This window comes from Nematolebias whitei, chromosome 19 (assembly GCF_014905685.2).
Source record: "Nematolebias whitei isolate Nwh7 chromosome 19, NemWhi1, whole genome shotgun sequence".
Lineage (NCBI taxonomy): Eukaryota > Metazoa > Chordata > Actinopteri > Cyprinodontiformes > Rivulidae > Nematolebias > Nematolebias whitei.
Window position 1 is genome coordinate 24000955 of NC_056516.1, and position 17467 is coordinate 24018421.

The window sequence follows — 17467 nt, forward strand, 5'->3', positions numbered from 1 at the left end:
GTTAATTTTTCTGTCTGTTAGCAAAATATCTAATGAACCGCTGGATGGGTTTTGATGAAATTCTTTGAAAGTAATCAGTGGATGGACATCTAGAACTGATTAATGTTTCGAGTCAACCAAAGTCAAGATGGACGCCAGAGCTAATTAATCTTAGCAACCGCAAAATGGCCCTGAGTCGGTCATTTTGACAGATAATGAGCTCAAATCTGGTGTAGTAGCTGAGAGTCCTCTCCAATACATGTGAGCTCTAACAAATTGCTGGAAATGTTAATCTCTGGCAGGCAAGGTGGCGGGTGACATGCATTCCTTAAAGGAATGCTAGTTACGTTATTCTGAACGAGTTGATATTTTCTTTGCGTGCGCTTCCATGTCACTCTATTTAGATGATGAGCAGGAACTGAAAGTCTTGCTGTGAAAGCGATGGAGTGTTTTGGTCATATATTAGTCATTAAATGAGTAATCCTGTAACACAAGTGAGACAAAACACTTTATTCATGAACAAAAGACAGAAACTATTTAGATCCAACTTTCTCTCAAGGCTTTTAGATCTGAGTAGTCGTGTGATTTTTTTTTTTAATCAGTAAAAATTGAGAAAACTTATTGGTTAGAAACTATTCTGTTTACTTTTAAATATATTTACGCTGTTTGATTGCAGTTGACAAGAAAAGTTTAAATCTTGATATAGCCTATTATGCTAGTTAGTGGAAAGTTTAAGAATTTGACTTAATAAAAATGTAGAAATAATTATTGTAAATAGTTTGCGTTTATTTGAAAATACAAATTTACTGTCATCATTGCTTATTTTTTTTATGTTTTAAATTCACAATCCAGTGTTTTGCTTTACATTTTTCTTGTAAATTACTTATTTCAAATGTGGGTGTAATTTGTTGGATCTGGCAGAATCTGTTGGTCAACTTGATATGAGTCACACAGCTAGAAATATTTAAGATTTTTTACTCTTTGCTCTTATCTGAAACTGAATGAACTCAGTGGTGACATGACCTGTGACTGCATTACCATACTGCACGCTGTAGCTTTACTGGTGGGACGTCAGCCCATTTGCTCCCAATTCATCAATCGTATTTGACATCAGCTGCGTTTTTTTCTGTTTTAGAAAAGTACAACCTACATTTTACTTCACCTGATATGAAATACTGTGTTCAAAGTGATGTACTCAGTATATGAAATAAAGTTCACTCTGTTGATTGTAGTCCAGGTTTCTGGTCTAAATATTATAACGCTCAATGATAAAATTTCATTCAGCCTTTATTTAGACAGGTTAGTCCCACTGAGCCTCGAGGACTCATTTAAAGGGACCAGAGTCGGCTGATTTTTCACTTGGCCAGTTGACCAATTGTTGACCAATTGTTGGCCAATTGTTGGCCAATTTTTGACCAATTGTTGGCCAATTGTTGGCCAATTGTTGACCAATTGTTGGCCAATTGTTGACCAATTGTTGACCAATTGTTTTGGAATGGCGACGCTCAAGGTGGCTGCATGTGGAGTAGCTGTTACTTTCATTCTGGGATGTTGCTATAGAAAACTTTATTTCCTCTTTTTATCTGGATGTAAATGGATTTTTTTTGGATGATTACTTCTACTGGTATTAGATGCTGTACAGCTGGAAGGATTTTTACTAAAACCTTTTTACTTTTGGACATTTGTTATGATGCGTAACCATGACAACAAGGTGGTTTTAACAACTGGGAGCAGCTGATTAACATCTCAAAGCTCAAATATTACCTCAAATACAGCCCTAAATCCCAAGTGAGTTGTAAAGGAGGCACCATGGATGCATCTACATCTACCTGGCGGAGGTGCTCGAGTGACTGAGATCCTTGGAGATGGCAGAAAATGTGGCTCATGACAAGGCCAGGATCATCCCGACACCTGCAGTTGGCTGTCTGCAATGATGAGGAGCTCAACAACCTGCTGAGAGGAGTGGCCATCGCTCAGGAGTTCTGCCCAACATTCAGGTGGTCCTGCTGCCCAGGAGGACTGAGAGGCCCGCTGGGTCCGTGGACGGATCGGTATCTGTAATCAGTTTCTTCAGATCCACTGCAGGATGGAGTACTTCGGGAGATCTTTCCTGCCCACATCCATCAGCATCTATAACATCTCTTAATGAAACCAGGATGATGAGCTACAACAACATTTAATTTCTCTTTGGAATTAATAAAGGCTTTTGAATTGAATTGACCGGTAAGCAGATATGAAACTTAGAAAACAGATTTGTTAGCGTAAATATGCAATAATAAAAATTATATATGCTTTTTGGAGTCTTTAAGATTCAGTCTATTTCTGCAAAGATGGCTTAAGACAAAGTTTTAGTCCATCTTAATCCAAATGTTTTCATTGCATTTTCTTAAGATGCTTAATTCCTTCCTTAAATTTAATTTGTATAATGCAGGTTTCCATCAAACAATTTAAAAGTTGTTTTCTATTCAATTAGCAATACTGGGGGGTCAGGTGTAAACTGTCCAAAGGCCACTTTTGGCCCTCCGACAGTACATTGCCCACGTCTGTTATAAAGATACATCCTGGCCTATAAAATACTTTGACAATGAAATTTTTTTCCAGTTGTTTTTTTTCTTGGTGCATCTGTTGAACAACTTGTAGAATATTGCTGTTGTGCAGGAACCTTGTATCTTCAAAACCACAACTCTTCAACACATGAAAAAGCACTTTTTTATTAAATTAACATCATGAGTTCACAAGCTTCGAACACTTCTCATTAGTAAACATCCATAAAACCACAATAACCACATAAAATCGGTTCAAGGTCAGCAAGTACACCCAGAATTTATAAGGTGCACCTGGTTATAAGGCTCACTGTCGATTTTTGAGAAAATTAAAGGATTTTAAGTGCACCTTATACTTCGAAAAATTCGGTAAAACTGTGTTAGTGAGCACTTCCCCTTTGCTGAGATAATCCATCCACCTCACAGGTGTGGCACGTCGAGATGCTGATTAGACGGCATGATTCCACAGGTGTGCCTTAGGATGACCACAATAAAAGGCCACTCTAAAATATGCAGTTTTATCTCACAACACAATGCCACAGATGTAAGTTTTTAGGAAGCAGAAATTAGTGAAGTGAGGGGACGGTTGTGGATGAATGGCACAACAATGGGCCTCAGGATCTCGTCACGGTATCTCTTTACATTCAAAATGCCACCGATAAACTGCACCTGTCCACAACATACGCCTGTGGCATTGTGCTGATAAAACTCTCACAGTCACAGAGAAAACGGCCTTTTGTGTACATACAGAAAGTATTTGCTGAAGACAAAAAAAGTGGGCTTTACTTGTAATTTTTATTTCAATCAGGTTGAAGTGTTTGTCAGTAGAACTAAATGTGTACCCTTCACGTGTTTTCTAAGTACTAATAAACATATAAAACCTGATTTTTGTAATTTCACTTTACTGCAGTCAGGGTCCAGTACAGATCTCAACTCATGTTACACATCAACATCTTGATTAGTTAACCTTTCATTCATGTAACCATGATGGGATTATTAGTCTCTTATTGGCAGGGTTTGAAAATCTTTTAAAATAATGAAAGTGCTGAAAGCTGAATGAAGCAACACGTAAAAACAAAAAAACAAGAGGTAGAACGCTCTCCTGTGGGTTTCTAACGCCACTGTGTGACAAACTGCACACACTCTCGACGTTCAAACAATATTTCCCCGAATGTCCACTCAGCCCTACATCACGTTCTCCACTTCTGTCTCAGGGATTTTTGTCTTTACTAAGACTATAATTAAAAATAAAATAAAATCTGAACTAGAACAGAGACGTAGTTAATTAAAACAGTTTTCCAAACAGTGTGTGGGGAAAAAACAGTCATATCCTATTTTTTCTTTCAAAACTGTGCTTAAAGGGATAGTCTGGTCATTTCTGAAGTGATGTTCTGTCAAATAGTTTACGAGCCATGTCATCAATCATAGAACATGAAGAATACAGAAAAGTGCAAAAGTCTTTGTCCGCTTTAAGCTAATGGCTAGCCTATAAGCTAAAGGCCAATCAATTATTTTTTTCTACACTACATTTTCTGCAAATGACTATTGATAGTACTTACGGTAAATAGTATTTGACATGTCACACATTTGAACATCTCTTTAAAAATCCTCAGACTTTACTTTTAAATCAAACAGTTGACAATTTATAGCAACATTTTCAAAACCCATCAAGGATTAGATTTTTCTTAAACCGTTTTATTGTAAAAATGTCTCGACATTAACGATTCACAGTGGAGGAATGTGTTGACAAACCAGTGAGAAAGCACACATCTGTCCTGATTATTGTCTTTAAGTGACTGGGCGGTCGTGTTGTCAGTTCAGACCACCAAACTACACGAAATGGCAAATTAGAAACAATTCATGATCGAAAGCTGCAGGTAAAAAATTTTTTAAGTCTTTTAAAAATCCTAATAAATAACTTTGGAGCATTTTTGTACTTTGTGTTTCAGTGTCTTCTTAATTATCGCCGTCCAGGAACTCATCTATAAACTCCACCACCTCCCCCTGTGAAAACAAACACACACATATATAAAAAAAATAATATATAAATCAGGAAAGTCTGTTTTGTATCAAAGCGGATTACCATAAATCGCCCCACTGACATTTTTATCAGTGATTTTTTTTATATCCTGCATTACTAAAGGGATTAAAGTCGGGACCTGAATTCCATTTAGCACAAACAACATGTAATCCTAGCTTATGGTGATTTGGCCCGATGGTGCTGCGTCAAAATAACCTGCAGCAACTGCAGAGTCAGACTGCCATCACATGCCCGTTGATGATATTACAGTCTGAGGAACACGGGGCACGTTGTGCTGCAGGACGTGACTCGACCCAATCCAAGCAGTAAGAGGTTTTATACAAACTAAACATGTCTATTTTCTTATTTCCTACAGTCTTTTTAATGTGACCTCCTGGCTAAAAGGTGTTTTCTTGATCTGAACAATAAAGGACAGTTACGGACCTCATCATCGCTCACAAGGCGTTGATTAGAGAACTCCAACATCTGTAGCTGCAAGGTGGTCTGATTGTGGTACCGCACTGCCTCCTGTAACACACACACACACAGATTTTATGAGACCATCTTGAGCAGCTTGGTGGCTAAGAGTTGCTGCCGCTCAGCGAGCAGGTCGCTGGATCAAATCCCGGTTGGAGACCTTTCTGGGTGGAGTTTGCATGTTCTCTCCGTGCATGTGTGGGTTTTCTCCGTGTACTCCAGTTTCCTCCCACAGACCAAAAACATGCATGTTAGGCTGATTGGTAACTCTAAATTGTCTCTAGGTGTGAGTGAGAGAGTGAAAGGTTGTTTGTCTCGTTTGTCTCTATGTGGCCCTGTGATGGACTGGAGACCTGTCCAGGGTGTCCCCGACTCTCGCCCAGTGACTATTGGATGTGGGCACCAGTGACCCCCGTGACCCGTAAAGGAAAAAGTGGGTAAACATAATGGATAGATTTTTATTTTCTTATTATTATCAACCTTTTTTTTTTAAGCAGGCAAATCCCATTGAGATCACAGATCTCTTTTGCAAGGGAGGCCTGGACCTGAAGGAAGCCTAGCATGCATGTTTTTATTCAGTGGGAGGAAACAGGAGGAAACAGAGAAAACCCACGCAAGCACAAGAAGAACATGCAAACTCCACACAGAAAGACCCCAGGTCCAACAGAGGACTGAACCCAGGACCTTCTTGCTGTGAGGCAACAGCGCTAACCACTGAGCCATCGTGCTGCCGTGCAGATGGATGATGGATGGAAGACAATCTTTAAAAACACACCCATAACTTTTTCTTTGCGAAAGTGACATAAAACCCCACATTTTCTACTTTCAAATGAACAGAAAACAAACTTAAGTAAAAAAATAAAATAAAAATCTTTAAATTAATTCTACTAAATCTAGGGGCAATATTTTAAACTTAAATTCAGTTTTGGTCTTGGCCCAGCTCAGACTAGATAACTCTACATGGATCTGATCAAAATTAAACTCTTTCTTCAAACTGAGGCCGTTCAAAGAGCTATCTACAACAGGTAAGATGGTGTTTGTTCATGGTCTTTACAGAGGACCCACAGAGGACCCCTACAGTCAAAACCAGAATGCATCCGAACTTACTGATCTGGGGAAGAAGTCCTCTTCTGTCAAGCCCCACTGCGTTTTGTGATATTTGTAATAGGCGACGTTGTTCTTCATGACTTCATCGCTGGGGTCAAACAGCATGTAGCTCGCTGCACACGGCACTGCGTTCTTCAGGTCGTTCACTAAAAACACAATGATGGCAGCTGAATCCTGAGATTTTCCACTGACAACACAGAAACGCTGTTCACCCTGGATACTTGTTCGACTCACATTTGTAATAGGCGAACTGCAGGTAGTGGTACATGGTGGCCACAAACTTCTCTACAACAAACCCCCCGACTTCAGGCGTCAGGTCACTTTCACATCGCACCTTTCTGTCGAGGACTTCTATGTAGTGATCTAAAAATGACAAAGAAACAAAGAAGATGTCAGTTAAGGACAAACTCTTTAAAAGTGTCAGGGTTATGAACATCAAACACACCAGCTATAGAGGGGTAGAAGTCTTTAAAGTCGCTGACGCTCCTCGGGCCCTCGGAGGCAGCCAGGCACTCGTCGTAGACCTTGAAGTAGTCCCTCAGAGCCAGCTCCATGTCGGACACCGAGGTACGGAAGTTGTCGCCATTATACGCCCTCACTGCACGCACAAACAAGGTCTGAAACGCCACATGATGAAAACACAACCAGTATTAAACTCTGGGGTTTATGGGAGCGTTCCAAAGATTCTAAGAGAACTTCAAGGTTGGTGATGTACAGAAATGAAGACGTATTTTGACTGAAACGTGCTCAAGAAGCAACAAAAGATATCAAGCCACCTCTTCTACAAGCACTTAGGACTTCCTGACTTTAGGGCTGTAAAAATGTAGAGAAATGTAAGTGGGAGTCCAGCTTCCACCTCTATCTCCACATAGTTTGATCAGTGCAACCTGACCAGCAGTGGAAACCTCTCAATACCAGATAGGTCCATTTGGCCTGCAAACCACAAGCTGCTAGCACATCAGCACACCCACAAAGCCAAATATAGGGTCATCCATGTTTGTGCTTACAAAGAATTGCGAATATGGATGTGACAAAACCAAAAATGTCTTAAAAGATCAGAAACCATCCAAGCTGAAGACCATCTTCTTCTGTTTTTATAGTTCTGATTAGATGGATTGACACTTCAGTACAAAGATATACCATATAATACAGTTTACACAGTGCCACAACAAATGCACGATATTATCGGCACGGTATCGGCCGATATTGGCGATAAAGTTTAATATCGGGCATTGGTCATTCTTATATGGCAGCACGGTGGCGCAACTGGTAGAGCTGCTGCCTCTCAGCGAGCAGGTCCCTGGTTCAAACCCCGGTCCAGGGGCCTTTCTGGGTGGAGTTTGCATGTTCTCTCCGTGCATGCGTGGGTTTTCTCCGGGTGCTCCGGTTTCCTCCCACAGACCAAAAACATGCATGTTAGGCTGATTGGTAACTCTAAATTATCCCTAGGTGTGAGTGAGAGAGTGAATGGTTGTTTGTCTCGTTTGTCTCTATGTGGCCCTGTGATGGACTTGCGACCCGTCCAGGGTGTACCCCGCCCCTCGCACAGTGATTGCTGGACATGGGCACCAGCGACCCCCGTGACCCAAAATGGAATAAGCGGGTAAAGATAATGGATGGATGGATGGTCATTCTTATAGGGGGAGTGGTGGTGCAGAGGTTAGAGAAGGTGGGCCTGTGATTGGAAGATCGCCAGTTCAAGCCCCGATACCGACAACCTAAAAAATGTGGGTGGGATAGGTGAAGCACCCACACCTGCCCCCACCCTCATTTGCCCCACCCTGGGCCCATGAGCAAAGCCCTTAACCCCCATCTGTTCCCTAAACAGGTCTCTCTTGAAAATGAGTTCTTGTGGCTCAATGAGACTCCCTGGATAAATAAAGGTAAATGAAAAAAAAAATCCATCATAATAACTCACCGATATAAAAGGCTTCCGTTTTAATTTTTAGTTTAACAAACTGTTAATGTATTTTAATTCTACAGTAGAGAAAGCTAAGCAGTCTCTGTAAGTAGGTCTAGGGAAAACAATATTGGTATTGGTATCGGTTATCGTTTTAACATATTGGCATATTGTATATTGACCAAAAATCCAATATTGTGCATCCCAAGCCACAACTAATGGAGACACAAAATTGTGAGCAAGTGTTCAGCTTCCCACTTGACTTGAACTGGTACTTACAACATGTTTGCATGAGAACTGTGCTGGTTTCATAGACAACCAACTTGATCACGGTGACTGATTAGTTTGAGAAGAAACTCACTTTGTAAATATTTGCGAACATCTTCAAAGTTCCCGTGACACAAGAACGAGGTCAAAGAACGACTCATGCCAGAAGATTTGCTGATCTGGACAATAGATTATGAAATTAGTCATATTAGTTCGCAATTTATGGCCCAACAGTCACAACCCGGTGAAGTTTGAGCTTTTGTCTGTGCCTCTCCTGCAAAGAAATTTAAGCTACAATTAAAGAGTAACAGTTTGGATGAACTCATCTTTAAGGTACTCTTTAAATGTCTATACATGCTGGAAGCATCCCCACCGTTTTGTGGTGGAAATGTCTTTTTAAAAAAGGTGAACTTTTAAATTGTTGGTGACTTGCTAAACTTTACATTTAGACGATCAAAAAAGTTGTTTCGATTGTGAGAAATAAAAAGAAAACCTGCAGGAATAATAATGTGTTTTCTTTGCAGTAAAACATTTTAGGGAGCTACGTCAAACTGAGACCACGTGCTAAAAATTATGTTCAGATTATTTTACTATACGGCAGCTGTAGCTTTTAAACTTGTGTATTAGAAAATGCTTATTTTATGCTGTTTTTATTTCAAAAAAATAAAAAAATAAATGTAGAGCTGTATATTTTGTGGTATTACCGACACTCATTTTTACGTGAGTGTTTGTGACTGTACCTCGTAGGATTTGGTCTCCAGGTCCTTGAGGTGTTCTTCTGCTCCAGGCAGACTCTTGTAGTAGGCCATGTTCTTCTGCATCATCTCATCATCTGGATGTTTCAGCAGGAAGGTGTGAGCAGCAGACACCGCCTTGGCCACGTTGTTGGACTGAGACACACGACAAATAAAGACATTGACGGAGAAGATGTTTACGTTTTGTTCTCGACTAAAACAATAAAATGCAGAGAAAGCTGAAGCTCTAAACAGCACAGAAAATACTTACAAGGGTCTAAAACAGACGGCTTGTTCGGTTTGGGGTAAAACAAAAAAAGCTTAATTTTAAGACAACTCTCCATGCATGCTCTTATGGTGATTGGATATTTGAGGTGGGGTTTTGTAATACGATTGAGTTCAAACAGTATCTTACCTGCTGTAGATAGCTCTTTGAATTACGTCAGTTTAGAGAAATGGACTAACTAAAAGCTAAATGTAGCAAAAAGCTTACTTACAGCTAATGCAGCAAACGTCTTACTTTCAGCTAAAGCATGAAAATGCTAGCTAAAAGCTACAGGTAGTGTAAATCCTTATTGAGTGAAACCTGAGCCTGACGCTCCCATGGCCTCCGGCATAATTCTTGTCCAGAAAAAATAATTATTGTCAGTGGCTTGTGTTTAAAAGTTTTACTTAAAAATGAAACACGTACAGCAAAAAAGTAAACAAAAACAACTTATCCACGAGTTGGTTATTAAACAGAAAAAGAGCTAGGGAGGTCAAAAAACTGTTTGGCTTCACTCCCCAACTAGTCTGTCTGGACTTTCTCTCCTGACTCTCTCTGCTACTGTCTTTACTTACTCTGCTCAACCTGTTTTGAATTTGTAATTATTTTTTCTATCCTTAACATGTGTTTTTTTTGTCTTTCAGGTACACCTGCACCTACATCTGAACCTACCATTCTGTGTTCGTCTGTCTCTCCTTCCTGTCCTCTCAACCAGCCGGTCAAAGCAGACGGCCACTTGTCCTGAGACTGGTTCTGCTGGAGGTTTCTTCCTTTAAAAGGGAGTTTTTCCTTTCCACTGTTGCCACTGTGCTTGCTCAGGATGGGAGACTGCAACGAAGCCAAGATTCAACTTGTCTGCCGGATTCCTTAGATAGAGAACTTTACTAATTGGCTTTTATGTATGTGAATGTTTCTGTAAAGTGTCCTGAGACAACTTTGTTGTGATTTGGCGCTACATAAATAAACTGAATTGAACTGAACTGACATGCCCCACCCACATCACATGACTTCAATAAACATGTTACAACCTCAAACCAACAAAGATCTACACATAAAACAAATTGCTTCAGTTATGCATATAATCTTTACAAAATTTAGTTTAGGCTCCTACAGGTAGTAAAAGGTCAGTTAAAGGTGGAAAAGTAGCAAAAAGGCTAGCTAAAAGTAGCTAAGTGTTTAAAAGCTAAAACTAGCAGATTAGCAGGTAAAAGTAGCATAAAAAGACACAAAATGCAATGAAGATTTGAAGGAATTAATGAGTTCTTATTGCGTCTCTATGGGGAAAGGTCAAAGTTCATGCTCAATAATCCAGGTGATAAATCCAACAGTTAAATCAGGTCCTCTGGACGTCTCGTTTGTGTTGAAACGTTTAATCTTTCAGCCAAAAGACTTCATCAGCCCGAGGAGCCACAACAAACTCAGTCCCATAAATAGCACGATCACATAGTGGGCCAACCAGTTTGATGGTGATATCTGGAGTCCACCCTCTCCCCTGTCGACTCCTCTGAGACAACCATGACCAAAGTGGTTCAAAACATCCAAGAAACCGTCCAGAGGACCCGACTTAACTTTGTTGGATTTATTACCTGGACTACTGAGCATGAACTTTGACGTTTTGAACCATTTTGGCCATGGCTGTCTCAGACGAGTCGAAGGGGAAGAGGGTGGACTCCAGAAACTACCTTATCACCATCAAACTGGTTGGTCCACTATGTGAAGGTGCTACTTATAAGACTGAGTTTGTTGTGACTCCTCGGACTGATGAGGTCTTTTAGATGAAAGACGAAATGATTCAACACAAAGAAACCGTCCAGAGGACCTGACTTAACCTTGATGGATATTTCTAAAGGTAGATATTTAGAAAAATATTAGTTATAAAAAAAAACAAAAAGTTCCCATCTACTGAATGAACTGAATATTTTGCTCTGTGAAGGCTAAAGTAGCATAAGATATGCAGTAATTAACAGTGCTGTGCAGTCAGGGGAGGCAGTGCCTCACCTGTCAAATACTAACAATGACGAGAAAATACATTTGACTGTTCTGTAACACAGATTTATAAAACTGTTTTAAAAAAATTGTTTTCTGAATTATTTCAAAACTTCAATGGTCAAAATTGCAGAATTTACTAATTGCCTGTTCAAACATGGAAGAAATGTTCTGGGTGAGGCCGTGTAGTGCTCTGGCTCACCTCCGGGGGCGCTGTGTCATATACAATATATGAATAATAACAATATTGTATATGTGTTGTCATCATTGTATGTTCCCATACAAGGGCAAAATTGGCTCTCTGCATTTAACCCATCCACCACTAGGTGGAGCGGTGGGCAGCTATTGGGGGTGCCCAGGGAGCAACTGGGGATAGGGTGTCCTGCTCAGAGACTCCAAAGGGTGTGCAATGACTGGCGATCGAACCCAGGGCATTCGGGTCCCGAGTCAGCTGCACTGCCCCTGCACCATCTCACCCCACCCCCCACCCCCCCGAAGTAGATGGTTGGAGCATGCCCATTGCCGTCTTTCTTTATCGCCAATATACATGTTTGATTACACATGTGCTATACATGCTGATGTTCTACAGTCTGTCTAATATCTTGAATGAATGTGTGAGACATATTTCTTCTTTAATTGGCCATAATGCGCACTGAAAATTAGGGGTGCACCAATAAATCGGTCGTCCAATAAACCCCGATTTCCTTAATTTTAGGAAATCGGTTGATACTTGCATGAGAAACCAATTTTACCGATTTTTTTTTTTGTTGTTGTAACACAATTGTCTGAACTTCATTTATATTTCAAAGCACTACCTCATGGACAGTTAAATCAAGTTTGTATTGTTTCTAGAATATAATGTTCAAGGATGTGCTTTTCAATAAAATACGATTGGAAAATTGAAGGTGCATTGTGACCTTATAACACCTGACAGTGTCACTTATAAAACAAAATCGGTATCGGCAGGTCAGACTTTTTAGAAATCGATGATCGGTGATTGGCCAAAAAACTGCAATAGGTGCGCACCAACAGAAAATACACAGGGTGAGGCAGAAAGTACCGTGCCGCACCACTAGGGGGCAGTGCTGCCCACATTAAATATTTTGTTTTTCTTGCCATCATTGTAAAACATTATGGAGTTAAGCATAATTAGATGCCTTTATAAAAGTTTTTTTTAAAAAAGGCTAAATTGAAATATAAGCTTCTATTTTGGGTTCACGTGAACATCCAATTCCAGACAAGTCAGTGCCTCACCTGTCACAAAGCTCACCGCACGTCATTAAAACATACAAACTAATCGCAATAAAAATCAGGAGTCCATCGTTAGTAGTAAAACTTTTTCCTGTATGGAAAGTGTTCAGGTGTAAACTCTGGTCACCAGGAGCCTCCTCACCTTGAAGTAGGCGTACTGCAGGTACCTGTAGGGCTCCCTCCGGTCGAACTCGTCCATGGTGTCCCTGCTGGGCAGGCTCTGTCTGAAGGCGGGCAGCCCCTGCTTGCAGCGCTTCAGACACTGAGCCCTCTTCATCACGTTCCCGAAGGCCCGCAGCTCCGGGAACTCGGCGAACCTCTGCTCGTCCTCCAGCCGGACGGAGCTGCAGTTGAGGTTGCAGAAGGCCTCGCTGTCCCGCAGCAGCCGGTAGAGGCGCAGCGCCACCTCCATGTACTCCACCGTGTCCTGCCACTTCTCCCCGGTGTACTGGTCCAGCGCGTACTTGTAGGCGGACTCCAGGGGCATCAGCTCGTGTCTCGGGAAACTCCTGAAGCTGTACTTCTCGTACTGGGAGTCCGCCGCCGAGAGGAGGAACACCACCAGAAAGGAGGTGAGGAGGCCAGAAGAAGTGGAGGGTGCCATCTTTTTTGGAGTTTGGGTTGGCTGAGATGATCCCAGCAGAGAAGGAGGACCGCCTCAACTTCCACCACGTATCCGGACAAAGGCTGCTCCTCCCCCGGAGGCGCTGTTCAATCACTGCTGCTCCTCTCCACAACTCCGTGAAAGCGACTGCGCTCTTTCAAAGACGCACGCGAGGAGACAAACTGCTACAACGCGTGACGCGTTCACTGGCAGTGGGATTAAAGTGCGCTGATTCAAGGAGCTTGTGTAGTTTGAACGTTCAAACCTGCTAATTAACCCCCTGGTGAGTGTCCCTCCCCCCACTGCCACGTAGGAAACATTCCTGCTCGGTCTGCACCCCCTCCTCCCCCAAAAGGCCAAAGCATTCCCAACCAGTGGTGAGAAAGATCCTAAATAAAAGTCCGAACAGTCGCAGCAAATGCGCTCTCATTAAGAGCTGCAGCCAGATATTTGGTTACTTTGTTTTTAAAAGTTGGAGGATGCGTGCGTGTGTGTGCGTGTTTGAGTGTATGGAGACCCCTACACTTTCCACGTTGACGCTTTCCTGGAAGCTTCACTGCGCAGGAGCAATACGTGGTGCCCAAACTATCCCATCCAATGCTCAAGGGCTCATAAACAAAACCCCCGCAAAAGCACAGGAAATACTGACAAGGGTTTCAAATTAAAAGCATGGGGCTGCAGCGAGTTCACAGTTGTGGAGACAGTGGCATTGAGAAATAGACAGGAGACAGAACTGGAAGTGGCAGAAATGAAGATGCTGAGGTTCATCTTCCGCATCTTCTTCAGCACTTTGGTTGGCCTTGTTGCTGTTTTAAGTGCTATATAAATAAATTGGTATGGTATGGTATGGTATGGTATGGTATGGTATGGTATCTTAGGAGTGACAAGGATGGATAAGATTAGGAATGAGATCATCAGAGGTACAGCACAGGTTGAACAACTGGGAGATTAGAGAGGCCAGACTGGGATGGTTTGTACATGTCCAGAAGAGGGACAGTGGGTATACTGGTAGAAGGATGTTAGAAATGTAGCTGACAGAAAAAAGACAAAGACGATATATGGATGCAGTTAGAGAGGACATGGAGGTAGTTGAAGTGAGGACAGAGGATGCAGAGGACAGAGATGGAGGAGGATGACTCACTGTGGTGACCCCTGAAGAGGGAACAGCAAAACATTTGCAGCCAGTGGTGTAGTCTACGTGATACTCTGGTATATGGAGTATACCCACTAAAAAAGCTTAAGATTTTCAGTATACCCACTTAAAAGTGCCCAATGACACATGACATATCATTAGGCACGTGTCATTGATTTGTTAAACAGCAGTTAAACGCTTCCGTAACAATTTGTCTGTATGCAGCACTTTGCTTTGATACTGTTTTATAAATTCTATAACATGTTTTTAACACAAAGCCAACTGTTGTACAAAGTTTGTTGTTCATTTATTCAAATACAAGCATCAGAGAAATTTGGAAATGTTCAATATGCTTAAAAATCAAAATAAATTTAGACAATTGCATTGTACTAACCAGTGTACTTTGGTTTCTAAGCACAGTATACCCACTACAAAAATGTAGACTACACCACTGTTTGCAGCGAGTTCATAAACCGAAGGGTTAGCTGACAGATCTTTTTGTGTCTCCATCAAAGATTTTAGTTAATCATCGGCAGTGTTTAAATGGGGTGTACCGCAGGGGTCCATCCTCAGTCCCTTCTATTTTCTTTATAACTGCTGCCATAGTGCTATTTTCTGGAAACACAATAGACCCTTTCACTTCTACTGTCAGATTTACTTCCCCCTAAGACACAATGGTGCACGCTCTATTCAACCTCTGCTTGACTGTCTGGCTGACATCAGAGACTGGATGGCTTTAAATTTCTTAAGTTTCAATGCGATCTGCTGTTATTTTGTTTCTATATTTTGATTTTACGTTCTGTTATATGTTGCTGTGTGCTTTGCCTGTTTGTTTCTGTTTGCACAGCACTTTGGTTGGCCCTGTCGCTGTTTAAAGTGCTTTATAAATAAAATAGTATGGTATGGTCTTGACAGATGGTCTCACATTTATATCTTAGATCTTATTACTGCTTTTCTTTTACAATTTATACTTTTGTTGGATGTAACTGGGACCCTGTGTGCACAATTTCGTTCCACCACATGTACCGCATTAGATGCGAATGACAATAAAGAAACGTTGACCTTGACATTTAACTCTAAAACACTGTGGCTGACTCAATGACTACTGCAAAACAAGCCCAAACCATCAGCCCATCACCACCATGCATAGTTTGTACGCTGTGATCAGAAACACCTGATCGTTTTTAATCCCCTGACTCAAGGATGCCTTTTTATTTTCCATGACTGTGCAGAGGCATCAAACTTTAACCGGAAGTGGCGCGTTTTGTCTCTAACTTGACGGTTCCACGTCGGGACCAGGGGCAGGACTTCTCTGTTCCTCCCTCCGAGTCAGAGGAAATCAAAGTTACTGGTGGGAGCAGGCGGCCAGCGCGCGCTCTAACAAACCTTTTACCGACATTGTCCCTGACCAAAAAAGAGCAAAACGACAAGTTTCATCTGCGGTGAAAATGATCACGTGCGTGCAGGGGATGCTGTGTCTGTCGCTCCTGGTGACGTTCGCCGCGTGCAACGCTCCTCCGGTCCCGTTAGACGACATCATCGTGGAGAAAACCTCCGTGCCAGAGCAGTGCGCGCGCGCCGTCAAAGTTGGGGACTTCGTCAGGTACCACTACATCGGAACGTTCCCGGACGGCAAGAAGTTCGATTCGAGGTGAGCTCGGGATCCCCGCACGGAGGCTGTTCCTCTGTGGGAGCTGCGTGCGCGCGATGCGTAAAAGTGCGCGTTTTGGTTGGTCAGAGTGAGCCACGCAGGCAGACAGCTGCGCTGCTGCATCCAGCATGTGTTCAATTAAACAAGGGAGACGCGGAATGTGAGTTATCATTAAATGAGACTAACATTTAAAAAGTAAAGATCTTTATTTTTTTTTTTTTAGATTAAAAGTTTGAATGAATGAAATTTAGAAAGTGAAATCACAGTTGAGCTCATTGTTTGGACACCTCACCCAGAGAAAGGCTCAGATGAAATGATGCGTTTTGTTTTAATCCAAAGTTCTCCAGATGAGAAATAACAAAAAGGTGCTCAGTGTAGAAACAAGCCCCCAGATGAGTGTTTCTTTAGGATGTGGCTAAATGAAATAATTCTCTGCAGTTTGGCGTCATTCTAACATAAGTTCTTGTTTCAGCTACGACCGTGGGAGCACCTACAATGTGTTTGTTGGCAAGAAGCAGCTGATTGAAGGGATGGACAAAGCTCTGGTGGGGATGTGTGTCAACGAGAGGAGCCTGGTCAAGATCCCTCCCCACCTTGCCTACGGAAAACAAGGATACGGTATGTGTTAGCTGATACGTATCCCTCTTGGGTGAGCGCTCATGGAGCTTGAGAGCTGAGTTGTTCAAATGTAATGTAAAACAACATAAAGGACGTAAGCTGCTCCCAAATCTATGCAGGAAGATGTCAGAGAGGCTCCACAGACCAGGAAGCTGGTGACAGGAAGCTCCTTTGTGTCAGATTTAGCGGAGCAGCTTTAAACTCTTCTGGCTTGTTTGTGAACACGATCGTATCTGAACCATCCCTCGGAGTGTTTGTGATTCCTTGACAAAGATTATTGTGCCATATGTTTGTGGTGCAAGTGTTACGATAATGAAGGGAACATAAGGAGTGGGTCATGTTTGGGCATGTAAAACTTAAGGCTGCGTCCTCCACCAGCAGTCTACATTAGAGGGATCTCCGAACATAAAGGAGGACAAGAAAGAGGAAGACTTTTACAGTCAAAGAGCTGCCAACTCACCAGTAAGGTTCAGTGGCTCCCACTCATAAAGTTTCTCCTCCTCATGCTGATGTCAGGGTTTGGGAATCCTTCAGATCTTTGTTTTTATCTGCCTTGCACATCATCACATGTTCATTTGTAAAATCAAAGTAACATAATTTAAACTAATACACAGTGTCATCTCACTTAGCAAAATAATCTAAATGTCTTCAGAGCTTGCATTTCCTGTATCTGGTGTTTCCTCGCTGCAACAATAACTGCAGCTAATGTCACTGTTAATCACTCCTGCTCGTCTACTTTCAGAGCATTTAACCTTTTCTGCCGTGGTCTTGTAATCCTGAGGTTGCAGGTTCGAGCCCAGGTTGTGCCGGGAGGGGCGTCCAGCATAAAACATTACCAAATCTTTCATGCGAGTTCACTCGCTGGGGCAACCCCTGAAGAAGGGAGCAGCTGAAAGAAACATTAATATATATATATATATATATATATATATA

The 17467-nt window shown here is 41.8% G+C and overlaps 2 protein-coding genes across 2 annotated transcripts in view; one reads left to right on the top strand and one right to left on the bottom strand.

Annotated features, from left to right (window-relative positions):
• Positions 1 to 4186: 4186 nt before the first annotated feature.
• On the bottom strand, positions 4187 to 13248 carry LOC119426055 (cartilage associated protein). Its single transcript, XM_037693614.1, has 7 exons — positions 12672 to 13248; positions 9034 to 9183; positions 6572 to 6743; positions 6361 to 6489; positions 6127 to 6272; positions 4987 to 5070; positions 4187 to 4526 (listed from the first exon to the last, which is right to left on the bottom strand). Exons 1-7 carry the CDS (start codon positions 13131 to 13133, stop codon positions 4479 to 4481), a joined length of 1191 nt encoding a protein of 396 aa, XP_037549542.1. The 5' UTR covers positions 13134 to 13248; the 3' UTR covers positions 4187 to 4478.
• Positions 13249 to 15597: 2349 nt separating this feature from the next.
• fkbp9 (FKBP prolyl isomerase 9) overlaps positions 15598 to 17467 on the top strand; it is a 13126-nt gene continuing 11256 nt past the window's right edge. The window contains exons 1-2 of the mRNA XM_037693459.1: positions 15598 to 15916; positions 16389 to 16534. Coding sequence (XP_037549387.1) covers positions 15714 to 15916; positions 16389 to 16534 — 349 coding nt within the window. The 5' untranslated portion in view covers positions 15598 to 15713. The remainder of the gene's footprint in view (positions 15917 to 16388; positions 16535 to 17467) is intronic.